The sequence below is a fragment of the Nicotiana tomentosiformis genome, chromosome 6, assembly GCF_000390325.3.
Source record: "Nicotiana tomentosiformis chromosome 6, ASM39032v3, whole genome shotgun sequence".
Taxonomy (NCBI): Eukaryota; Viridiplantae; Streptophyta; class Magnoliopsida; order Solanales; family Solanaceae; genus Nicotiana; species Nicotiana tomentosiformis.
The window spans coordinates 2,628,338-2,654,933 of record NC_090817.1 but is presented as its reverse complement, the minus strand read 5'-3'; the positions used below and the strand labels follow the sequence as shown (position 1 = coordinate 2,654,933).

At 40.9% G+C, this 26,596-nt stretch overlaps 1 protein-coding gene and 2 non-coding genes across 4 annotated transcripts; all 3 read left to right on the top strand.

Annotated features, from left to right (window-relative positions):
• Positions 1-14,561: 14,561 nt before the first annotated feature.
• Positions 14,562-23,349, top strand: LOC104107205 (eukaryotic translation initiation factor-like). 2 transcript variants are annotated; one of them, XM_009615944.4, is made up of 8 exons: positions 14,562-14,945; positions 17,928-17,996; positions 18,269-18,370; positions 18,633-18,857; positions 19,605-19,702; positions 21,061-21,148; positions 21,247-21,597; positions 21,707-23,349. In XM_009615944.4, exons 1-8 carry the CDS (start codon positions 14,805-14,807, stop codon positions 22,961-22,963), a joined length of 2,331 nt encoding a protein of 776 aa, XP_009614239.1. In that variant the 5' UTR covers positions 14,562-14,804; the 3' UTR covers positions 22,964-23,349. The 2 variants fall into 2 exon arrangements, with proteins under 2 accessions (XP_009614239.1, XP_009614240.1); XM_009615945.4 differs by having other exon boundaries at positions 14,566-14,945; positions 18,639-18,857.
• LOC117279397 (small nucleolar RNA snoR103) lies at positions 16,834-16,939 on the top strand. The gene has a single exon (XR_004509821.1). It is a non-coding gene; the product is annotated as a small nucleolar RNA snoR103 (small nucleolar RNA).
• On the top strand, positions 17,531-17,636 carry LOC117279398 (small nucleolar RNA snoR103). Its single transcript, XR_004509822.1, has one exon. It is a non-coding gene; the product is annotated as a small nucleolar RNA snoR103 (small nucleolar RNA).
• Positions 23,350-26,596: the final 3,247 nt, after the last annotated feature.

The following is a 26,596-nucleotide window of genomic DNA, read 5'->3' as shown; positions in this document are numbered from 1 at the left end:
CGTTCCCACTACTGTAGAGGACGGAAGCTTCCCGACTATGGAAGAGATAGTTCCTCGTAACCCCAATGTCAGGTCTGATTTCTCGAAACTGCCTGAAGCCGAACCTGTGACCTTTAAGTCGGCGATGAAAGAGGCTGATTTGCTAGATCTCAAGGCGAAAAAAGGCCTTCCTGATCACGCCGAGTTGATCCTTGCTGGGTGGGATGCGATGCAGCACCACCGTCCTGGGTATTGCACATTCTACTCCTATCCCGTTCAGGTCGGCTCCACTCTTCCTCTCCTCCCGCAGGCGGAGGAATTCTGTTGCTTCTACGGAGTTTGCCCGGCTCAACTCACGTAGTATGTTTACAATCTCATAAGGATGCTCACCAAGTCCGTGAAGTTAGCCGAGGTTGAGATCACACTTCGAGACCTGATGCATATGTTCGCCCCTAGCTTTTATAGGGGGACGATGCTAAATCCCTGCCACTGAGGAGGAAAATGCTTGGTGGTGAAGATGGACGACAAGCCTAACCTCCAGTTCTCACTCAACATTTTCTTCGTTAGAACTAATGACGTGGTGGCCAACATCGACGGCTTCCCTAAAGCTTGGAATTGCACTTGTAAGCGCCTCACTTCCTTGCATGTAGGTACTTGGTTTATTCTGCTTAGTTGTGGATTCTGACCTCTCGTTCTTTTCTTATGCAACTAAGACCTCGCCTTCTCTTTTGGTTGAGGACATTTCCGGTTGGGTCGGTCAGCTCCTCCCTCACATCGCAGGGATTTGTTAGTGGTCGGACTTCTTCAAGAGGTTCGGACTGGCTTCCCCCTCGACTAGTAAGTTACTCTCGTATTTGTCTTGCTAGTTATTTCTCTTTCGTGGTTTTTTTTGGCTAAATTTCTTATCCCTTTGTATTTTCCTTAATTTCAGCTAGAGGGTCCTTGAGGAGGTCGAGAGCTTCCGCGCCTGCGTTCCGTAAGAGGAAAGTTGTTACCTCTTCGGCTCATGTCCCTACTACGATCGCGACTAATTCTCCTCACTCTTCGGTCCCGCTCGTTGATGCTTCAAAATCAATTCCTTCTTTATCTACGAAGACTTCGGCCGCGAAACCTTCGGATTCTCCCTTGTAATGTTTCATAGATGAGGAATATGAGTCGTTTCTAGGAGATGGGGACCTAATGCCCTGTAAGAGGGTGAACATTGGCGACGGGGTTGCTCGGGCTGTTGGCTCGATAATGGGTGATTTTACACTTCGTGAGACGGTGACTATTGTCATTAAAGACGATGTCGGACCGGTGTCTGTGATTCTGAGGTCAGCTGAGGCCGACGAGGGTGTGTCTTTCCCTTCTGCGATGACGAAAGCTGAAGGGCCAACCATTAGGGCTTCTGACACTTCGCGGCAACAGGGGCTATCGACTTCGCATCCAGTTGATGATACTTCTTTGCCGGCCGATGGGAGAGGCAAAGGCATTACCGAAGAAGGCTATGAGACGGGTTCAGACATTGATGTTGCTGACCTGAGGATGATGGAGGAAGGGTTTACCCAGCTCGAGGTGAGGCTGGAGGGGTCTACGAGGACCATTGCAATCCCCATGGATCGTGATCTGTTGAAGAACACAGATAACGTAGTCCCTGCCCTCGGCCCTCTTTGCTCCGACATAGAGGGCGAAACCCTCAAATAACAGGATGATGTTACCTTGTCAAGGAGCATAGTTGGCCTTGCTCTCACAGTGAGTATTTTAAGACTTTGTTTTTCTATCTATTTTTTTGTTTACTGTTTTGCCTTTGTTTGCAAGGGTGCTCTCATTTTTGCTTTCCTTCTTCTTTCTATGACTACATACCACGATTTTGAAGATTGCGCCCGAAAGGGAGGAGAAGCGTAAGGAAATATTTAAGAGTTGAAATACAAATATTTCAAGTACCACAGTAAGTACCGGGAGTTTCGCGGGGGGTTTGGTGAGGGCGAAAATTTGTCGACCCTTAATGATGAATTGAAGGAGAAGGATGATGAGGTAGTGAGAGTCATCGAGAAGTGTAGTGTCCTTGAGGGGACGTTGAGAAGTAGGGAAGAAGAGCTCGAAATCAGCATAGCCGTAGAGGCCCAGTGTGGCGACCTTAAGACGCAAGTGGTCGAGTTGTGCAGGCAATTGGAGGAGTGTCGACTACATATGAAGTTCCTTAATGGTGAAGTTGCCGAGAACTAGAGTGGGCTTGAAAAGGTGAAATCTTCCCGTTTAGAGGCTCGGAGAAAATCGAAGATGTTAGAATTGGCGAATAGGACTCTCCAGGCCGAGCGGGAGATTGATCAATCTACGGCGAATGCAAAAGAAGATAGGTTGGAGGAGACAATCGGAGAGTTGGAAAAAGACAACTCCATCTTCAAGGACCTGGTGGCCGCCTTAGAGACTTAAAAGGCTCAATTGTTTGCACAACCGTCTTCCTCTCGTACTTCAAATTCCCAAACCTTCCTCAGGACTTGTACGAGGACTGGATTCATGTTGAAGTTCAGTTGGATGTGTTTCGAGATTTGTATAAGGCGAGGTCCGTTTCTACAGTCGCCCTTGATGATGTTTGTGTTAAGGCCCGCGAGGCTCGGGTCGCTTATGGATATGATCTCGCCATGACTGAGGCTAGTGATGATAAGGGGGACGGGGGCGTGGACCATCTTGAAGAGAACGCCTGGTATGATGATGCATACCCTGAGGGCGATGGTGATGATGAAGAAGAGGACTACGAAGACCCGAGCATCGGCGGTCAGGGTGGTGGAGGTGCAAAAATCCCGATGGCGGCGACCCGTAGTTTTTCTCCTCTTTAAACTTGTGTATTTTTTAAGGCGTCTACACGAGCCTTTGTAAAAAATGTTTTAGTATAATATGTATTATGGAATGCCAAGATTGTTTTCTGCATTTGTTTCCTTTTTGTGGTTAGTTTTTCTATACTTGCGTGTTTTTTGCTTATGTTTCTTGTGCGAGCGAGGTCGAACATATCTGAACTTTGTTGTGGCCGGGGGGCGGTAGGTGTTAGTTCGAGTGAGGTCGAAGATAACCCGAGTTTAGTTATGGACGAGGGTCGGTAGACGCTAGTTCGAGCAAGGTCAAACATTACCTAAATTTAATTATGGTTGAGGGCTGGTAGGTGTTAGTTCGAGGTCGAACATAACCTGAATTTAATTATGGCCAAGGGCCGGTAGGTGTTAGTTCGAGCGAGGTCGAGCATAACCTGAATTTAATTAGTAGCGAGTGCCAGTAGGTGTTAGTTCGAGCGAGGTCGAACATAACTTGAATTTAATTATGGTAGGGGGTCGGTAGGTGTTAGTTCGAACGAGGTTGAATATAACCTAAATTTAACTATGGCCGAGAGCTGGTAGGTATTAGTTCGAGCAAGATCAAACATAGCCTAAATTTAATAATGGCCAAGGGCCGGTAGGTGTTAGTTCGAGCGAGGTCGAACACAACTTGAATTTGAGAGAAATGCACTAGTAAGTGTAAAGTTTATTGCCTTGACATTGTTGCATTTGTTACATACTTGGAGAATTTACAGATTTTGGGTATTGGTTGGCATTCCAGTCCCAGTCCTGGTCTATCTAGTCCCTTCATTGGTCGATCTAGAGAGTAGTGAGAGGTCGAGCAATGAAATAGTAACCAGGGCTTAGACTTCGCGTACTTTGACTTAAAGTGTTTCCTTCGTCGCCTCAATAAAAACCTCCTTAAGAAAACCCAACTGGACAAAAATCAAGTGAGGGAAAAAAAGTACGACTTGGGGGACACTCTATGCTTTAGAAGTTGAAGTATTTGAGGTGGCTAATATTCCAGTTGCTTGGTAGTAGCTTTCCTTCCATTATATCTAGCTGAAATGATCTTTTATTCGCTTTTGCTGTGATTTTGTATGGACCGTCCTAATTTGATCCCAGCTTACCTTCCCTAGGATTTTTGCTCGCTTGGGTTTTACTTTTAGTACGTAGTCCCGACATTGAGCGGCATGACATTTGCTTTCTTGTTATAATAGGGTTCTTCTTGCTATTTTTGGGCGATCATTCTTATATAGGTCATATCTCTTCGTTTGTCGACTTCGTCGAGTTCCTCCCTTCGGCCCTCATCATTGCTTGTGCCACTCTTGTGAGAGTACCTAAGGCTGAGCTCTCCGACCTCGACTGATATTACCGCCTCAGTCCCGTAAACCAAAGAGTAGGACGTACCTCTTGTGCTCATTTTCGGAGTTGTTCGGTATGCCGTAATACTTCTGGTAGGACTTCCGGCCACAGTCCCTTGGCATCCTCAAGTTTCTTTTTCATGATGTTTAGTATTGATTTGTTAGAGGGCTCTACTTTCCCATTGATCGAGGGATGGTACGGGTTTGAGAGTATTCTTTTGATATGCCATTTCTCAAAAAACTCGATGGTTTTCTTTCCCGTGAATTGTGGTCCGTTGTTGCAGTTGATTTCTTTGGGAAAGCCGAACTGGTATATGATATTTCTCCATATAAAAGTGATTACTTCATGTTCCCGTATTTGGGCGAATGCTCCTGCTTCCACCCACTTAGAAAAGTAGTCAAATAAAACTAAAAGGAATCGAACGTTACCTCGTCCTATCGGGAGGGGGCCTACGATGTCCATTCCCCATTAGATGAATGACCAAGGTGAGGTGACCGAATAGAGGTGTTCGCCTGCTTGGTGAATCACTGGGGCGTACTTCTGGCATTGCTCGCATCTTTTTAGGAAGCCTGATGCCTCATTTTTCACAGTGGGCCAATAATATCCCGCCCGTACGAGGCATCTGACCAGCACTCGATTGCCAGAATGAGCCCTGCAATGGCCTTCTTGGATCTCCTCAAGGACTTACCGAGTCTGGTTTGGGCCAAGGCATTTTGCTAAAGGACCGTCGTAGGTTCTCTTGTACAAGTCATTGTGGAGGATATTGTATCTGGTTGCTTACATTCTCAGTTTCCTGGCTTTTTTATCGCCTGGGAGTGTATCGTCCTGCAAGTATGAGATAATATGATTGCGCTAGTCCCAAGTTAAGTTAATGGTTCTTACCTCGACTTGTTCTAGCGAGGAGTTAAGGAGATGAACCAGATTTTTGTCTCATGTTGTGATATGTTTGGTAGCTGCGACTAGTTTGGCGAGGTCGTCTGCCTCGGTGTTCTGTGCTCGTGGAATATGGTCAATATGGCATTCGTCGAACTTGAAGAGCAGCTTGCAGATTTCGGTCTAGTATTTTTGCAATCTTTGTTCCTTGATTTGGAAAGTCCCTGTGACTTGGTTGACTACGAGCTGGGAATCACAACGAAGTCTTAACCGTTTTGTCCCATACTTGAGTGCTAGTCTAAAATCTGCAATGATGGCCTTATACTCGGCCTTGTTGTTAGTCATGTCCGGGCACCTTATGGACTGGCGAATTACTTTGCATGTTGGGACTTCGAGTATGAGTACCAGTCTGGACCCCGACGCGTTGGACGCACCATCAGTGTATAGGACCTAGAGGTCTTGTGTTTGGGGGGGGAGTTTAGAGGGCTTCGCTTTCGACTTCATGCATTATTTTTGTGCTAAAGTCAGCGACGAAGTCAACGCGCACTTGTGACTTTATCGCCATTCACGACTGGTATGTGATATCATGCTTGCTGAGCTCGATGCCCCATTTGGCCATCCTACCCGGCAGCTGAGGTTTATGAAAAATGCTTCTTAGGGGGGAATTTGTGAAGACCGATATGCGGTGACACTGGAAATACAGTATAAGCTTCCGTGAAGCTACGACTAAGGCCAAAGCCAGTTTCTCGAGGTACGGGTACCTCGTCTCGGCATCGACTAGTGTTTTGCTAATGTAATAGACGGGAGATTGTGTACCTTTGTTTTCTCGAATTAGGACTGCGCTCCCAGCTACCTCGGATACATCTAGATAAACGAGAAGATGTTCCCCCAACTCTGGTTTTGAAAGCAAGGACAGCGATGACAATATGCCTTTAGTTCCCTAAGAGCCTGGACGCACTACAAAGTCCATTGGAGGTTATTATCTTTCTTGAGTACACCAAAGAATTTATGGCATCTATCCGACGATCGCGAGATGAACCTTGATACAGCTAGTCAATCTTTGGACCTGTTTTTTCGTGGTCAAGAGTTCGGGTATCCCTTTAATGGATTTAATTTGGTTAGAGTTAACCTCGATCCCTCGTTGTGATACGAGGAACCCTAGAAATGTTCCTGAGGCTACACCAAACGCACACTTCTCCAGGTTTATTTTCATTCCATACCATCTGAGTATGTCGAAAGTTTCTTTCAAGTGATCGATGTGATCTTCTCCTCTTTTAGACTTGACCAACATGTAGTCTATATATACTTTCATTGTCTTGCCGAATTGATCCTTGAACATTCTCGTCACCAACCTTTGATAGGTCGCCCCCCACGTTATTTAGTCCAAAAGGCATGACCCTATAGCAGTACGTTCCTTGGTGGGTGATAAACGTAGTATTTTCCTAATCTTTCTCTTCCATGGGGATCTGATTATAGCCCGAGTAAGCGTCAAGAGATAGCTCATGTTCGGTTGTTGCATCAATGAGTTGGTCGATGTGAGGCAGCGGGAATGAATCCTTTAGGCGTGCTTTGTTCAAGTCTGTGAAGTCTACACACACCCATCATTTCCAATTCTTCGTTTTAACCATTACCACGTTGGCGACCAATTTGGGGTACTTTGATTCCCTCATGGAACCATTTTCTAACAGTTTTCCACTTTCTCATGCACTGCATCATTGATTGCAGAGTTGAATTTATGCCTGACCTGCCTCACTGGGGAGTGGTAGGGGTCAACGTTTAATTTGTGCGTGGCGATATCCTTTGGGATGCCCAACATATCTGCATGATTGAAAGCAAACAAATCCGCATTAACTTTTAAGAATTGATTGAATTTACCTGGGTCCATCAATATAAACCTTTTTGATGTGGTCGTTTGAGTCTAATTGAACATGGTCGAGTTCTTCTACAGTTGACCCTGCGGCTTAGACTATGTCGGGATCTTTGATGCCTTCCCCAACCTCGTCATGCCCCGACCTCGACCCTACTGATTGCTATGCCACTTTTTCTTTGTCCTTACTTTGTTGGGTAGCCGTTCTATCTAAATAAATGCGGTAGCATTCTCGGGATGTATGCTGATATCCTCGTATGCTGAATATCCCCCATGGAGTTGGGAATTTGATGACTTCATATAAGATGGAGGGGACGACCTTCATGGGATGTATCCATTGTCATCCCATTATGGCATTGTACGCGGTGTATTGGTCCATGATGTGGAATGTTGTTTCCAGAGTTATGCCGCCGGCCAAAATGGGGACAGTAATTCCCCCGGATGTGTCGTTCAACTACATTGTTAAAACCAGTTAGCGTGATGAAGTGCAACACTATCTTATCCTCGAGTTTCATTTGGGTAAGTACTCGGGGATGAATAATGCACGTGCCACTTTCGTCATCAATCATAATTCGTTTAACATCAATATCAAAATTGGTAGAGTAATAACGAGAGCGTCATGAGAGGAAAGACCAAACCATCTGCATCCGACTTGTCAAATATGATACTATATTCAATTTTGTCATACCGTTCGCGGGTGATGGATCACTTGAGTTTGTATATAGCAGTGAACTTCACGTTGTTGATAAAGGCATCGTCTTCGATGATCATGTTAATGGTACGAGCTGGTGAGCGTGGTTTGGGTGGCCCTTGATATTCGCTCCCTATGGCGAAATGTTTTCTTTCCTTATCGTTTAGCATCCCTTTAAGATGTCCTTGTCATAGCATATTCACGACCTCCTGCCTTAGGGCGATGCAATCTTCCATTTTTGTGCCCTCGTTCCTGGTGGAACTCACAGAGGGCGTCATACTTTTTGGTATTAGGGTTTGATCTCATCTTTGGCGACCATTCACTTTTGGTCCGAGCTTCTCCAGGACGTAGACTATCTCTGTATGTGACACGCAAAAATTATGAGCAAATAATAGGGGGCATACCTATATCGTTTCGATGAGTTACCATCCTTGGTCTGGATGGACCTTCTTCGTAGCAAGGAGAGGGGGCGACGACCGTTCTGATATATGGTTGGTGTTGTTCCCTATTGTCACGCCATGACCTGAGAGCGAGACTGACACCCGGTGCCTCAACTAACCTGGTGTACCAAATTGCGATTAGGGGACTCTGAACATATAATGTCATAATTTGGTCATGGGGCCACCTTGCAAGATAATTTGCGAAGAAAAATATAAAACTGAATGGAAACTAGCACTGACTAAACATCAATATAAAGTTGGGCCGACAAGGCCGTCATAACTACTACAACTGACAAATCACCAAAATATACATACCAGGCCTACAAGCCCAACATAGTGCACTAACTGACAGGATATCTCTACAAGCCTCTACTGATAGATATATTGTGATCGGAACAGGGCCCCGACCTACCAATAACATATATACATACATACAGAAGATGTACACAAAAACCTAGACCCGATAACTCCGAAGGACGTGGAGCCTACCGATCAGGCTGAACTCTGGAAATACCTACTGAGGAGGTCTACCCGTCTGTCTATCTGAACCTGCACGCATGAAATGCAGCGTCCCCAGAAAAGGGACGTCAGTACAAAATAATGTACCGAGTATATAAGGCAATAGCATAACTGAAAGTTAAAACTGAACTGATAATATAAGAATTGAAAGTAATTGGGAGTCAAAGATGATCTAGAGATATACTTACTTGTTGATACTGACTCAAATCCTTCAATATAGTAAGTAAAATAATTATCCGGCCTTATAAGGCTCGGTATATATAACTGCTCTGCCATAGTAGGCTCGCTCATAGGCTCTTGGCCATACTAGGCTATGTATCTCGGCCATGCTGGGCTCGCTCATAGGCGCTCGGCCACAGTAGGCTCGGTATATAACTTTCCATATGATCAGAGATTTCCCAATGGGGGCCTGCCCATCGATTATAGCTCAACGGTAATGAAAATACTGTAATACTGTATATATAGACTTGCGGCTCTCTTGACTGGAAGAAGACAATACTAAATTGAATATAGAGTATCGATAAGGAATAATATTGTAACTTATGAGACTAGAATAATGTGAAGAAATTCATGAATACGAACTTTTCTTTATGTCTCATTACTAACACATGTAGCTACGAGATCATACCAAAATGAAGGAAGGCTTAGCCTTAACATACCTTATCACACTCTTTCCAATCACCAAGTTTAACTCGCCCCTTCTCACCTTAATCTACAACAACAACAATAACACTATCATTAAGTTATGAAACATATAACTATCGCATAATGAACGACATGCTTATTTTGTATTAAAACGGACAATATCTACCCTATAATCCTTACTTCCTCCAAATTCAAGATAACACCAACAACACCAAAAACAACAATAACAACATATATACATTATTTTCCAACCTTATGTACACCACACAATACTACAAAATAGCCCAACACACCCCAATCTCTTCATACACAAAATGACCACCGTAGTAGTGTCAACAACCCCGAAAATATTATGACGAACGACCAGCCCAACATCCTACATTTATGTGGTGTTTCTCCACACCCTTTCTCCTCCAAAACTCCACAAAATAGTAGTAAATCACGCAGCCCAACAGCATCACCAAACAATCCACAAAACAATCCATAAAACAGTCTGCGACAAGTGAATAACTCGAACTCACGTCTTTCGATCACCGTCCCGTGAGTTCTTACAAATATAGAACAACTTACCATGCATCTACAACTGTAAAGAATGGATGAAAGAGATCATTAAACTTACCTTATTTGTGGGATAACTCATCTCCTATCTTGGTTTTTCAAACTCTAGACTTTACCTCCAATTAGAACTTGAAAGGGAGAGAAAATCAATTGGGGTTTGTAGAAAATTTTTGGGAAGATTTTTGCAGAGATTAAGTCTGGTTATTTTGCCCTATTATCATCCTAATATATGAAGGGTATAGGCCTTTAAAAAGGCCTCTTTGAGCGACCCGAACTGGCCCAGTTTTGGATTCTCGTTTAAGCAAGTAGATGACAGTCTGTGCAGTCTTGCAAAACTGCCCATATCTCTCTACTCCGATATCGTATTGACAAATAGTTTAATGCGTTGGAACATAGACTCATAGATATTTAATTTTATGGGTGGAACACCCTATAACTCTAAGTATATTAGGAGAAAATCGTAGTTACATTTGACCCAAAGTTTCAGTAAAACTTATGAACATAACTTGTGATGACTTTCATCGACTTTTGTTCCACCACTCGCTTGACTTCAAAACATAACACACGACTATCATACAAATAACATAACTCGCAATATAACCTCCTTATCATGTAAAACACCCTGGTCTCATCCCAAAAGTACATGCTATAATATTCCCAATTTGTCGGCTTTCGACGAAGCATTATTTTCTTCAATTCCTTTAGCTTCTAAACCTTCCAACCCTCTTTGTACTTATTGTTCATGATATTCAATATTTGTATCTTCCGAGGTAACATGATTAACTTTCTTTATATATTTTCAAAGATGATATCATTTTTTGGTCCTACATTAGTTTGCTCACGACGCAGTTTTATGTACAAAAAAATATAGGGTGTAACACCTATTAGGTCGTGGGATCGGGCGATCTCTTCTGGCGTTGTCTTTTTGATCCTTTCTTGACTCTGTTTGTACTGAGGTTAGCCGGTGGGTTGGCCCGTTGAGGTCTTCCTCATCTGCACGGATTTCGACACAATAAGCATTGTGGATTTCATCCCAAGTGGTTGGGGGATACTTCATCAACCGACTTAACATTTTTCTCGTTGCTCTTGAACCATCCCTGCTCAAAACGTTTTGAAAGCCTACGATTGACATCCATTCATACACGTTTGGTAAAGTCATCCTTACTCGGTTGAACCGGGCGAGGAAGTCCCTCAATCCCTCTCTTAGAGATTGTTTGACGATAAATATGTCGTTCACTCTTGCCTCGACCTTTTTGGCTCAGACGTGGGTTGTTACAAACTTGTCGGCCATTTCTTCAAAGGTTTCAATAGAGTGTGCTGGTAGTTGCGAATACCAGGTTAATGCTCCTCCAGTGAGGGTTTCGCCAAACTTTTTCAGCAAAATAGAAGACATGTGTTCCTTGGCGAGGTCGTTGCCTTTTACGATAGTGACGTAATGAGTCACATGATCTTCGGGGTTGGTTGTGCCGTCATATATCCTGAGGTATGGCGACATTTTAAAGGTTTTTGATATAACATGTGGGTTTGCGCCATCACTATACGGTCGTTCGACGAACCGATCAACATCCCTCTTCGGCAACAGCTTGGGGGCGCCCGATATTTTATCGACTATTTTCTGGTGTTCTTTCATTCGATATCGGAGTGCCTTGTTCTCATTCTCCATTTCCTCCATCCTTTTCAAAATGGCTGTGAGGGCGTTGTCACCTGCACCATTAATGACATTGTGAGTAATACATGTCGTTGGAAGAGGAGGGAGTTAGTTGCACTGCTCGTCTGCTAGTTGTATAGTGCAAGTCCTTGCGTTCTCTATAGTCGTGTCCCGAGCGAGCTTGTTGAGGACGCTGGTTAACGTGTCAATTAGCCACGCTTCGAGGAGCTTTTTTTATAATTGGGGGCGTCTCCTCCCCCACTGATGTAAAAGCTCACTTACCAAGAGATTTTGTGATGCTGTAGTGAGGGGGCGGGGACCCATCTTGCCTAGGGGAGGCACTGGGCTTTGCGTATTCGTCTACCATTTCACAACTTTTGTTGATGACATTCATGAGGTTTGTTGGGAGGTCACTTATTATTCTCGTCTTTTCTTCTCGGTTACGTGCCATGTTGGGATTTGTGCACACAAAGAAAGGAGATCTTGTTTTTTTTACGTTAGTGATCCGTGTTAGTTGTAGATCTAGAAGAAACTAAAAGCTTGACTAAATCCCCATAGACGGCGCCAAATTGTTTGACAAAAAAATATGACTCATAGTTCAAATAATTATATTTATGTGATAATGGGTTAAACCTAGTTAATAATAATATTTCTAGATGTGACTTTCGAAAGCGTGATTAGCATCGAATAGATCTGGTAGGAAAGCGATAACAACATGCAATAACTGTTCCAAAAAATATGAGCAATAATGTAGCATCTAATATCAATGAATAACAATAAATGGCATTCGAGTAAATCAGATGAGTGATTCACCTAATAAATGATGAACTAGACGGTTGTTCCACCTGATAATGATGAGTGACGGACAAATCCTTAAATGTTAGAATTATTCTCGAATCTGATGGAAAAGTATGGAATAATATAGACAAGAATCTTGATGAAAAGGTCGTGTTTATATCTTAGTAAGAGAGAGAGAGAGAATCTTTTGTCAAAGGTTGTTCTTACAAAATGAATATCACATGCCTCATATCGTTGCCCTTTCCCCTATTTATATGAGACATTTTTCTAGTAAACTCTAATAGTACAAGTGCAAAGAATATTCACTAGAATATTCTCTTACATATCGTATTTTGAAAACCAACCGTTACAACTTCACCATCGATGCTCGACTTCGACCATTATCAACACCTCTATCATGGCTCTCGTTGACTCTTCGGCTATATCTCTTGGCTGCTTCCTGCTCCACCTCGACTAACGACGACTCGAGGACTCTTTCTTTAGTGTTATCTTATCTTAAATATTCTATTGCATATTTTGACCCATACCACTCCAAGACTCTTTACTCCAAGGGTAACTTTGGAAAAAAATTTAATTCTTTCTTGATATCTAAAAGAATTAAATATTGTGGACTATAAAAAAAAGGTCAAAAAATAATTAAAATGGACATGTCGAAGTAATAACTTGTTCCATTTCTGGTTTCCTAAAGTGTCTTCTTTTCACATTTTCCCTTTTAGTTTGGGATTAGAACTAATATTAAAAACTTCATATGGAGAAAAGCCAAACTTCAAACAAAGTTCAAGGGCAAAAAAGTTAACCATGGCAAACAGTTCCTAGTAAATTTCCTCAAAATCACCTCCTTTATAGTATAACTTTTTTCCAATTCAAGGTGCATGCGATAAATTTTATTCTTTATCAAAGTATCATTTATTTCCAACTATTATGTTGATATTATTTCTAATAATAATAATAATAATATGTGTTGAGGTAGTTAGTACCCTTTCATCCTGAATCAAAGGTCTCGTTGGAGTCGCTTTTGTATGGAACGTTTTAATATCAAAGTGAGATTTTCCAACACGAATGTAAATTAGTCGGAATCCAAAACTGTATCAAACAACCGAAAGAATCTAAAAGAAAAGAAGGTATCTATTTATTTAGTGCCTTAAAAGTGAGATTTCCCAGTACAAATGTGGCTTACTCGGGCTCCAAATTAGCCTGATAATTAACAGAAGAGAAACCAAAAGGAAAAAAAAAATTGTCTATTTGTATAGTGCCCTTAAAGTAAGACTTCCTTAGACCTTTAGTTTTTCACTAGAAGCTCAACCTAGAGTTGATCGACAAGTTAGCCTCGAGATCTTACAGATGCTGTTGAGAATCGTCATTAATCAATCATGTATCAGGCACACCATCCCTTGAAGTAAGTAAATGGCGCAAAGAATCTGAATTAATCGAGGTCCAAAGCATATTGTATAATAGGGGTGTTCGTCAGTAAGTACAATATGGTATTTAGACATTTCAGTTCGGTATTATTCGGATTTTTAAAATGTTATACCCATACCGTACCTAATTATATCCAATATGGTTTGGTTTTTCTGCTTTCGGTTTCGGTTTGTTCGGTACGGTAACTTCGGTTTGTTCGTTTTCAATATTAACTAGTGCATACCCATAAAATAGTAATATTTTAATTAAAATACTCACAAATATAAAAATAAAAACGTTCTAAGCCCGCATGACTATTGACAAGATTTTATCCAAAACCAGCAAATATCAACTCATAGAGAGAAAAAAAGTACATAAAGGAATAAATTTTATCATTAAAAATATCTTGTTACTTGTTTAGAGCTAATTACTGAAGTTAGAGAATGCAACACAGATTAATCCAAGATATGCAATTCAATACACGAGAAGGAAGAACCACCCAAAAATCGTAAAAGTATTACGTTAAAGTGCTTGGCATCCTAGAGAATAGACAAAATCTGCAACCTACCTTGTTCCTTCATTTTTCTAAAGAAGTATATGTGCTCTACTGCGAGCCTCAACATGCATACCAAAGAAAATTATTATGTTATAATCAATAATATGTGTATTTTGTAACTTATTCTATATTTCGATACGGTATCGTTATTATTTTTCTAAATACCAAATATCATACCTAATATCCATTTTAAAAAAAATGTATACCAAATACCATATCAAATACCAAAATTTTTAATTTCGGTACGATAATTCGATATTTACCCAATTATGCACGTGAGTATTGTATAATGCAATTATTGTAAATATCTCACTTACTATATGTATGACAAATAAAACGGTCTAATAAAAATCATAATACCCAAAGTACCCACCGATCAAATCTTGTAATACCAAACATATCCCAAAAGGGTTTTTTCTTCTTCTCCCTTTTCACAAACGCCTCTCTTTCCCTTCCCCACTCCTCTTCCTCAGTAGAGAGAGGAACAAAACCACTCTCTCTCTCTCTAAAAAATTCACTTTCTCTCTCCCCAAATCTAATCTTTATATCTCTCTATCTTCATTAAGATAGATAGATACACATACATCTGTATCTATCACTATTTGTCGATTCTTTTTCTTTCAGATTTGCTAGTTTTTGTTTTTGTGTGTTCGAATTAATCGGACGGTGGAGAATTGAGGTATGCAGGCTGATCAGACGGTGATAAGTTTGAGACCAGGTGGTGGTGGTGGTAACAGAAGCAGAGTGCTTGTGGGCTCTCGCTTTGAAACCTCATCTACTACTAATTCTGATCTTCCTCGACCACATGTTGGTTATTTCAAGGTTGAATCTTTTTTCTATTTTTCAGATCTATGGATCTTTTTGCTTTGTGGGTTTGCTTTTTCTTGGTTTTATTTAGCTGTTTTTATTTGTTTTTTGATGCGTTGATTTGCCTTTTATTGTTATTTTGTTAGGAAAATATTGTCTTTTTCAATGAAGCTTGTGATTTTGCTTTGTGGGTCTGTTTTTCTATGGTTTCTTTAGCTTTTTGATTTGCTTATTGAATGTGATTTACCTTTTATTGTTGTTTGGCTATTTCCCATGTAAAATATCAAATCTTTTCCTATTTAGCTTGTGATTTTAAGAGAAATTATTGAGTGTTGGAATGAAATGAGCTTGAATATTGTGGAATAAATACTGTAGATTCATATATCCGAGCCCAACTAGTTCAGGATTGAAGCATAGTTGATTGATTGAAAATAGTTTTTTTTTCACTATGGATGTGCTTTTTCTTAGTATTTTATATTAACTTTTTTGTTTGTTTGTTCAATGTGGTTACTTACCTTTTTTTGCTATTTTGTTATTTCCCTAGTGAAACAACAACAACCCACTATAATCCCACTAGTATGTTAGTGTGTACGTAGACCTTACCCCTACCCTGGTTAGAGATGCTGTTTCCGATTGATCCCCGACTTACTCTCTCCAAGAACTCTTCACCTTGCTCTTGGGTGACTCGAACTCACAACCTCTTGGTTGGAAATGGAGGATGCTCACAACTAGAGCAGCTCTTGGGTGATTCGAACTCACAACCTCTTGGTTGGATGTGGAGGGTGCTCACCACTAGATCAACCCACTCTTGTCTATTTTCCTGGTAAAAAATGTAATCTTTTCCTATGTAGCTTGTGATTTTGCTTCAACCTCTAATTATTGAGCGTTGGAATGAAATGGGCCTAAACAGCCTCTCAAAACCCTCATTAGGTAGAGGTAAGGTATGCGTACACTTTACCCTCCCAGACCTTGCTTGTGGGATTTCACTGGCCTTGTTGTTGTTGGTATGAAATGGGCCTGAATAGGGTGGACAAAGTATGGAGGATTCATATAGCCATCCCCAATTAGTTCAGGATTGAAGCATAGTTGAGCAATTTGTTGATTGATATTAGGATGTCTTTTTTACTTTTGGGTATGTTTTTTCTTGATATTTTCTTCCTTTTTTATTTTCTTACTGAATGTGTTTTATTGCTGTTATGTTATTTCCCATGCGAATTTTTTTTTATCTTTTCCTACGTAGCCTGTGATTCTGCATTAGATAGAGAACCCTTAATTTGTTTGAGTAGACAAATTATTGAGTGTTGGAATGAAATGTGCCTGAACATTGTGGAATAGAAACTTGGGGGATGTGTGTGTGTCATATAGTTGACCCCAGCTAGCTCAGGATTGAGGCATATTTGATTGATTGATTGGGAATGAGAATTATGTATGCATAGCTTTGTTTGCACAATACAGTCTTTCTTGACAATATTGGTGATATCTGTTGTTTGCTTCCTGTTGAATGCTTTCCCTTAGGTTTGAACTTGAATACATGATGTGACGTATTTCTATATCTCTGATGCATTATCCAATTATATCTGTAAAACTAGTTTCTTTTTTTAATGAAAAAACTGAATCATTCTATGTCTTTACGTTATATAAAATTTGTGTGGCATTTTATGCAAGAATCTATGTGTTTGTCGAGTCTATAAGTAAATTTGCGCATGTTAGTATTGGTACACATGTTGGTGAATTGGATGGTTTTTTAATGAAGTCTGCGTTTTGTGTCGATTAAAGTCTATAAGCAAAAATGAGAATACTTTGAGTGAGAAAGATGACCTTATAGTTATAGCTACAATAGAAGTGTGTGTGTGCGTAATCTTCAATTTTACATTCTTTTTAACGTCCTGATTCTTGGCAGCTCACTTTAGTTGTGTATCTGCTGTAAATGTGGACGGAAAGTCATTAGTAGGCTTTAGGTGGGCACTTAAGAGTTATCAGGCTGCTCATAAAGAACCCTACTAACACTGGAAATTTTATTAGCTATTAGCTTTTGCATTGTTAGATGGGAGTATATTGTGATGGTAGAAAGTTAGAAACATTAAGAGAACTGAGTGTTGGAATGAAATGGGCCTGAATAGAGTGGAGTAAATAAAAGGGATTCATATATCTGATTCCAACTAGTTTAGGATTGAAGCATAGTTGATTTATTGATTGAATGAAATTAGGAATTATGTTTGCTTTGTATTGGTACACTAGTTGGTGAATTGGGTGGTTTTCTGATAAAAACAGTGGTTTGTGCTGATCAAAGTCTAAGCAAAACACAGATGCTTTTAATGGTAGACATGCTGGTTGTCTGGGTTGTCTTCTGATAAAGATATCTGGACTGAATTGAAGACTTAGATTTCCTGGACTCGTGTTAGCCTAGTGCTTGATGCAGACTATCTTGTCACTGGTGCGCAGTGGGTCCCCCCCCCATTTTGTTTTCCTTCTTTTGGTACAGGAATACATGTAGTATGAACGTGAAAGGTAAGTACATAGTTATAGGTGCGATGGCAGAGTTTTGCGTGCATAATATTTCAATTATACATTCTTGTTAACGTCCGAATTCTTAGCAGCTAACTTTAGTTGTGTATCTGCTGTAAATATGGACGGAGTATCATTAGTAGGCTTTAGGTGGGCACTTAAGAATTATCAGGCCGCCCATAAAGAACCTTACTAACATTGAAAGTCTTATTAGCTATTGGCCATGTAAAAGCTAGTCATACTGTTCATAGGTGCTATTTCACCATTGAGGTTCATCACTTTATAGCATGCTCTTCTTTGGAATGTGAATTCATACAGTGGTAGAAAGTTTGAAACATTAAGTGAACTGAAGACTAAGCAAAGTGGGCCCTTTTGTCTGTTGAATAGTGTTGGTAGTTCAAAATGCTTTATTTTTTTTTTTGCTTGAAATTCATTTTAAGACATTCCTATTCTCAGGGTTCTGTTTGTCCTAACTCATCTTTATCATTGTAGACTGGAGATCGTTTTGAGAGCCATGAACGCGTTCGGTATACTCGAGATCAGCTCCTGCAACTGAGGGAGGTAATATCTATATTTGAAAAATGTTTAATGATGGTGTTTATTGGTCATTAGTTTTCTGTAAATAGATATGAAAAAAACAAACTGGCTTTTTCTACTAATATATGTATCGATTTTGATGCAATGACTGTTATCAAGAATTGAGTCTTTTTCCATCTTTTAGATCCTCTCCCGTTTCCAGCTTCCCAAAAAGAAAAGAAATAAAGGAAGATATCATGGTGGATATATCATGATTTATATGCTTGTCCTTGATTGTGGTAATAATTGTCTTCTAGGTGGTTACCCAACAGTTACCTGAGGTTATTCAACAAATCAAACAAGAAGTTGAAGCCGAACTGTTTGGTGAAGATGCCTCTCGAGGTCGTGTGGATAGCAATGTGAGTTTCTGCTGGACTTGATATTAGACTCAATATAAAAAAAGTTCTATTTTCCCTCTTTTGATTATTATGCAGGAATTTCTTCCTTCCTCACCGCAAAAAAAGGGGGAAAAGGAATATTTGGTGCTTTTAGTGATTTTGCAAGCTAAAGAACAGCTCCGATTCATTATATTTCTCTAGCACTTGTGTATTTTCTATTTCACTTTCTTGCGGTGTTCACTTTCTGTTGCCTGATTGTCCAATGTAATTTATCACTCCGTAGGTGCAGGTTCAGTCTCAGGGTCGTTATTCCGAACCAGACAATCGTGACTGGCGTAATAGGTCAACACAATCTGCCCCCATAGAAGAAAGGTCATGGGAAGCACTTCGAGAAAACAGGGAATTTGGTGGCCGATTTGACTCTAGACAGCAAGAAGCAAGCCAGTATAATCGGCAAGAGCAGCTCAGCTCACAGTTTGGAAGAGCTCAAATATCTGCCAATCAAGGGGTAATTCATTTCCTCACGATAGGTTTTCTGAAATTGCGCATATTGGAGAATGCTATTACTGGTTTAAAGAACTTCTGTTTATGTATTCCTGCTTTCGCTGCCAAAGGCAAGTTCAGTTTTCCGTGCTTCCTAAAAGCCTTCGGCAGTGAAAGAAAAGACATCCTAATGAAGAATAATATATTCCCTCCGTCCCAATTTATGTGTCACTCTTTCCTTTGTAGTCAATCGCAAAAAGAATGTCATATTTCCTTATTTTGAAACAATTTATCTTTAGAATTCCTACTTTACCCATAATGAATCGACACAAATATCTATGGTTCATTTTAGACCGCAAGTTTCAAAAGACTTCCTTTTTTATTAAACTCCGTACCGAGTCAAACACCGCCACTTAAATTGGGACAGAGAGAGTACTTGATTATCACATCCCTTGCTCATGTTTGGCTGGGAACTTCCTTATTGAACATGGACTGCTTTGCACTTTGTTACATGTAATAAATAGGTGTACTAGTACATAGTTGTATTTTCTCATTGACATAATTGGAACATCAATTAGAATTAACTAAGAGATACTGTATCTCTTTTTCCCTTACATAATGTCTTTCTCTCTGCTCTTTTGGTTGTTAAGCTTATTCCTTGCAATGGTTTCTTCTATGGTCTTTTCAAACTTCAAAACAACACGACTTCGCCTGATGGTGAACTATCTATTTACATCTGATCTCTGAAATCCTTCATTTGGTTTTGCACCAGGGAGGTCCTGCTCCTACACTGATCAAAGCGGATGTGCCATGGTCAGTCCGAAGGGGCACACTTTCTGACAAAGATCGTGTATTGAAAACAGTCAAGGGGTAATCTTTCTTGAAGCTCTTACTAATGCTCCATGTTGTAATTTGTCTCTATTTTTCTGCCTCATCTTTTTGAGAATGGTAACAATTTTCATATAACAGGGCACTAAGGTTGTGCCAAAGCCAAATTTACAGGAGAGGAAGTGGAAAGAAAGGAAGAAAAAAACATATATCCTATACAACTTACAAGGATTCTAAAATCTCTAGGATAGATTCAGTATTGACTGTAAATTCCTCTTTACACCAAAAATAAAATAACAAAAGGGCATTCATCTTGATCTTCTGAATTGGGCTGCCTGTACCCTCAAAACATCTTAGATTTCTTTCTGTCCAGATAGTCCACCAAATGCATGGTTGTATCATCTTCCATCTGCTTTTCTGTCTGGGAAGACCACCTCCTGTGTTCCAGCATTTAAGCAAATCCAAGGAGCTTTTTGGCATTGCCCAGGAGAGACCCCTCATACACAAAAAAATATTCCAGATTTGTGAGGTAACCTCACAATGCAAAAATAGATGGCAGTTGGTCTCAGCCTTCCTGCCACATAGATGGCATCTAGAACACAAAGGAAAGCCTCTCTTCATCAGATTTTCTTCAGTTAAACAAGCCTCTTTTATCAATAACCACGTGAAACATGCCACTTTGTATGGGATTTTGACTTTCCATGTGTTTCCATGGCCACAGTTCTAGCTGAATGGGAGCTTTGTTGAGAGTCCCATAGGTAGCTTTGACTGTGAAGATTCCATGACTGTTGCCCTGCCTCCATAATCTGACTTCCCTTTGTTCTGTGCCCTTGAACTGTCCAAGCACCTCATAGAAATTAATAATTCTCATAATTTCCCAATCATTAAAAAATCTTCTAAAAGTTCGGTTCCATCCTTGATGAGTCCAAACTTCTCCAATTTTACATCCATGTTGTTGACTTAGGATATAAATATCTGGGAGGAGAAGGAGAAGAAGAAGCAGAGGGAGAGAAAGAAGAAGAAAAAGAAAAAGAAAGAAAGATAGGGTAGAAACGGGGGGCGGGCAATAACTGAAACAAACCAAACAACATGATGTAAAATAAATCTGAGAGATAGGAAAGTACATGCGTGCTACTAGTACTACTGGTAAGAAAGGGGAAAATTCTCAACTATCTGCTAACTTTCTACCCTAATTCTCAACCTCTAGACCCTCCTATCTAGGGTCATGTCCTCAGTGATCTGAGGCCGAGGCCGCACCATGTCCTGCCTAATCACTTCTCCCCAGTATTTCTTAAGTCTGCCTCGACCTCTTCTCAGTATTGCGAATTCTGTTAAAGGCAAATTTTAGAATATGATTTTTGTGTTCACGATTTGGTGTAACTATTATATTAATCTTGCAGAATACTAAACAAGTTGACCCCGGAGAAATTTGATCTTCTCAAAGGTCAATTAATAGCGTCAGGGATAACAAGTGCCGACATTCTAAAGGTCGTCCTAGCTCTCAGATACATATGCTTCTCTCTATTGTCTCATTTTCTCTCGAATGTCTAGGATAACTGATGTGTATTCTCTTCTCTATATTCCAGGATGTGATCTCCTTGATATTTGACAAGGCTGTATTGGAACCCACATTTTGCCCTATGTATGCTCAGCTTTGTTCTGATCTCAATGAGAAACTTCCTCCATTTCCTTCTGATGAACCTGGTGGAAAACAAATCACATTTAAGCGAGTTCTTCTGAATAATTGCCAAGAGGCATTTGAAGGTGCTGACCAACTGAGGGAAGAAGTGAGACAAATGAATGCTCCGGAGCAGGAGTCAGAACGCAAAGACAAGGAAAGGTTGGTCAAATTGCGCACTCTTGGAAATATTCGTCTTATTGGGGAGCTTTTGAAGCAAAAGATGGTTCCTGAAAAGATTGTTCATCACATTGTTCAGGTTGTTGATTGCTTTCTATCATAGCTTATTCTTCTTGCTCCTTTCTCTCTTGAATGTCTTCAACGTATCAGTTATGTGGGAAATTGTCTTCCTGATCTCTTGTTAACAGGAACTATTAGGACAAGATCCCAAAAGCTGCCCAGAAGAGGAGAACGTTGAAGCGATATGTCAGTTCTTCAACACCATCGGTAAGCAGCTTGATGAGAAGCAAATATCAAGGCACATCAATGATAGTTATTTTAACCGTTTGAAGGAACTATCAACAAACTCTCAGCTGGCATCACGACTGAGGTTTATGGTGCGTGATGTGCTGGATTTACGTGCCAATAACTGGGTCCCTAGGCGAGAAGAGGTGAAAGCCAAAACCATCAATGAGATTCACTCGGAAGCAGAAAAGTCGATGGGGTTGCGTCCTGGTGCTACAGCAAGCATTAGAAATGCTCGTGGCATTCCTCCAGGTGCTCAAGGGAATTTGGGCGCTGGTGGCTTTCGACCCGGCACTGGTGGTATGATGCCAGGAATGCCAGGTGTAAGGAAGATGCCCGGGATGCCAGGAATGGATAACGACAACTGGGAGGTTCAAAGGTCACGGTCGATGCCAAGAGGTGTTCAGCCACCATTGATCGGTAAATCGCCCTCCTTGAACACAAGACAGCTGCCTCAGGGTAGTGGTGGTGTCATTAGTGGCCGGAGTAGCGCCCTCTTGCAAGGCAGTGGTGGACCTCCCCTTCGGCCATCGGGCTATGTCTCCGCGATGGAGCCTGTATCGCAAGTTCCTGGACCAATTAGGCCATCTCCTACTGTTACTGTTTCCCCTGTTGCCGAGAAACCTCAGGCTGCAGTTGCAAGGTCACATCCTGAAGATCTGAAGAGAAAGACAGTTTCTCTTTTAGAGGAATATTTTAATGTTAGGCTTTTGGATGAAGCATTGCAGTGCATTGAGGAACTCAAATCCCCTGGCTACTATCCCGAGGTTGTCAAAGAAACCATATCGCTTGGACTGGACAAAAGCCCGCCACGTGTCGAACCAGTTACACAACTTCTTGAATACTTGTTTGCTAAGAAGGTTTTTACTGCTATGGACTTGGCCACTGGATGCGTGAACTTTGCTTCTCTGTTGGATGATCTTGCAATGGATTTACCAAAAGCACCAGCAAATTTCGGGGAGATAGTTGCAAAGCTAGTTTTGACAGGGGCGATAGACTTCAAGTTGGTGCATGAGATCCTGAAGAAGGTAACAGATTATCTATACCAGAAGGACTTGTTTGTAGCCATCACCAGAGTTATTACCTCTAGCCCTAAGGGTCAAGGAGTATTAGATTCACAGGCACCTGATATTGAAGCCTGCAAAAATCTGCTCCAGTAAAGCTCAACTCTTTGCTTGGAGGAGTGATGTAACCGCGCAGATGGAATATGCTCAAACTCACTTTTCCTCGCAATGGCCTTTCCGTTTATGCCAGTGAAGTAGAGCAACTATATCGCAGTTTTCATCACTGTAACGATGAAGAACATGTGATTTTTAAGTGAGTTGTATACTTTTCCAAGGTGTGTTCATTAGTCGACAAAAGACAATTTTGCAACATGGTAAATTATATGCCATATTTGCGTGAGGCGATGGGGCTACTACATTAACGGGCCCAGCTGTTTTGTATTCCATTAGTTTCTTATTTATTTCCCCCCCTGGACTTGTTAAATTAAGTTTTGTCAAAAACTTGTGAGTTCATAAATGCAACTGTTCCAATATTTACACCATTCTGAGGTAGAAGTTGAAAACAGAAGTTTGTCTCATTTGATAGGTTTATTTGCAATTTGGTGGTATTTGGATCTGCAGATTTCTTCTCTGTTATATTGCTTTTGTACTTTTTCTCTGATGGTAGCTTGTTAATAATGTATTGTACATCAAATCAGTGTTTTAAAGTGATTCCTAGTTAACAAATTTTCTAACATGTTTTGCTTTGCTTTGTTGCCATATTGATAGTATCATCTTTCTAGTTGTCTTTGGAATGAGACTTTGCATAATTGTCTGCTTACAAGTTTTGAGTTTCAGCTGTTGCAAAATGGATGTAATTAAGGAATTAGTACTTGATGTTAAAGTGTTCCAATATGCTAATCGAGCTCATGGTAAGAGCGCAACGTGTGATGAGTTTGACGCATGTCACGATTTTGAACTCTTTAAAGGACCAAAACATGTTATTTAAGAGGAAAAGAGTAGGGGATTGGCTCATTATTCATCAGGTTTTTGTGCTATGCGTTAATTAGCCCTTCGAGATTTCTTGGTTATCAAAAAAAAGAAAGAAAAAAAACACAAGATGCGCATTTTATTATTGACGAATAGTTTGTGTAATACGTTGAAGAACTTGTCTTAAGCATTTGGTTAAGGCTGCGAAATTAATTAGAAGTTAGAGCTCTAGAATTTCTAACCTTTTTTAACAACGAATATCTTGAACTTAGATTTTTGCCAAGGAGGTTTCGAGTTCATGCAGATTGCATGGATTATGGTACACAAAAATTCAAATATTGTCCTGAATTTCTGTTTTATGGTCCTTAAATGTCAAAAAATGTGGAACAAGGATGGTGAAGCGATGAGTATTGTTCATTAGGCCGTTTATGATGGCCCGTAAAATTTTAGGCGATTCAGAGTCGGTCACTCGAGTTCATGCAGATGGCGTGGACTATAATAGCACACGAAAAATCGGAAATCGTCCTTAATTCATATTTTATGGCCTTAAAATGCCATAAAACGAGGAACAGTCATGGCAAAGCAATGACGATTCTTCATTAGGCCGTTTCTGATGGGCCAACAAAATTTTAGGGGATTCAGAGCCGGTCGCTCGAGTTCATGTAGATGACGTGGACTATAGCATACGAAAAATTGGAAATCATGTTGCATTCCTGTTTCATGGCCCTAGAACGCCAGAAAATGAGGAACATTCATGGCGAAGCCATGACTATTGTTCATTAGGTCATTTCTGATGGCCCCACAAAATTTTAGGCGATTCGGAGCCGGTCACTCAAGTTCATGCAGATGCCGTGGACTATAGCATACGAAAAATTGGAAATCGTCCTTAATTCCTGTTTTGTGACCCTAAAATGCTATAAAATAAGGAACAGTCATGGCGAAGCAATGACTATTGTTCATTAGGTCGTTTCTAATGGGCCGGTAAAATTTTAAGCGATTTAGAGCCCGTTGCCCGAGTTCAAGCAAATGGTGTGGACTATAGCACACGAAAGTCTAGAAAACGGGTAACCGTTCGTCGTTTTTGGCATTTTAGGCCATAAAACTGGAATTCTGCTCGATTTTCATATTTTGTGTGTGCTATAGCCCTCGCCATCTACATGCATCCGGGCGACCGGACCCGAATCGCCTAAAATTTTGCCGGCCCATAAAAAACGACCTAAGGAACAATAGACATTACTTCGCCATGACCATTTCTCGTTTTTTGGCGTTTTAGAGCCATGAAACTGTAATTCCGCATGGTTCCTAGATTTTCCAGTGCTATAGTTACGCCATTTGCATGCACCCGGGCGACCAGACCCGAATCACCTAAAGTTTCGTAGGCCCACCAAAAACTAATTAAGAAACAATAAGCATCGCTTCGCCATGACCATTCCTCATTTTTTGGGTATTTTTGCGCCATAAAACTATAATTCTGCCCAATTCCATAATTTTCGTGTGCTATAACTCACGTCATCTGCGTGCACCGGGGCGACAGGATGCGAATCGCCTACAATTTTGTCGGCCCATAAAAAACGACCTAAGGAACAACACACATCGCTTCGCCATGGCCGTTCCTCGTTTTTTGGCGTTTTAGGGCCATAAAATAGGGGTTTCGCCAGATTCTTAGATTTTCGTATGCTATACACCACGCCATCGACATGCATCTAAGCGACCGGACCCGAATCGCCTAAAATTTTGCCTGCCCATAAAAAATAACCTAAGGAACAATAGCCATCGCTTTATCAGGATCGTTCCTCATTCTTTTTGGTGTTTTAGGGCCATAAAACTAGAATTTCGTTCAATTTCTAAATTTTCGTGTGCTATACACGCCATCTGCATGCATCCGGGTGATCGGACCCGAATCGCCTACAATTTTAGATGTCCATAAAAAGCGACCTAAGGAACAATATCCATCGCTTCACGATGACTGTTCTTTATTTTTTGTCGTATTAGGGCCATAAAACTAGAATTCCACCCAATTCTTACATTTTTATGTGTTATTTCCCGCACCATCTGCATGCATCCGGACGACCATACCTGAATCACCTAAAATTTTACCGGTCCATAAAAAAGACCTGAGGAACAATAGCCCTCGCTTCGCCATGACCAATCTTTAATTTTTGGCATTTTAGGGCCATAAAACTAGAGTTCCGCCAGATTATTAAATTTTTATATGCTATAGCTCACACCATCTACATGCATCCGGCGACCGAACCCGAATCACCCAAAAATTTGTCAGCCGTAAAAAACGACCTAAGAAATAATAGCCATCGTTTCGCGATGACCGTTCCTCATTTTTTGGCATTTTAGGGCCATAAAATTGAAATTCCGCCCGATTTCCAAATTTTCGTATGCTATAGCCCACTCCATCGCATGCATCCGGGCGACTGGATTTGAAGTGCTTAGAATTTTGCCGGCCTATAAAAAATGACCAAAGGAACAATCGCCATCGCTTCGCCATGACCGTTCCTCATTTTTTGGCATTTTAGGACCATAAAATAGGAATTACGCCCGATTCTCACGTTTTCGTGTGTTATATAGCCCATGCCATCTGCATGCATCTGGGCGACCGGAACCGAATCGCCTAAAGTTTTATCGGCCCATTAAAAATGACCTATGGGATAATAGCCACCGCTTCTCCATGACCGTTCCTCGTTTTTTGGCGTTTAGGGCCCTAAAACTGGAATTCCGCCTAATTCCTAGATTTTCGTATGCTATAACCCTCGCCATCTCATGCATCCGGGCGACCGGATCCGAATCGCCTAAGATTTTGTCGGTCTA

Excerpts from the sequence above, each read along its gene's own strand:
- LOC104107205 (XM_009615944.4), top strand. The coding sequence starts at position 14,805 with ATGCAGGCTGATCAGACGGTGATAAGTTTGAGACCAGGTGGTGGTGGT. Across the intron at positions 17,997-18,268 it reads AGCTCCTGCAACTGAGGGAG|GTGGTTACCCAACAGTTACC; the intron begins GTAATATCTATA and ends ATTGTCTTCTAG. Across the intron at positions 21,598-21,706 it reads TTGTTCATCACATTGTTCAG|GAACTATTAGGACAAGATCC; the intron begins GTTGTTGATTGC and ends TCTTGTTAACAG.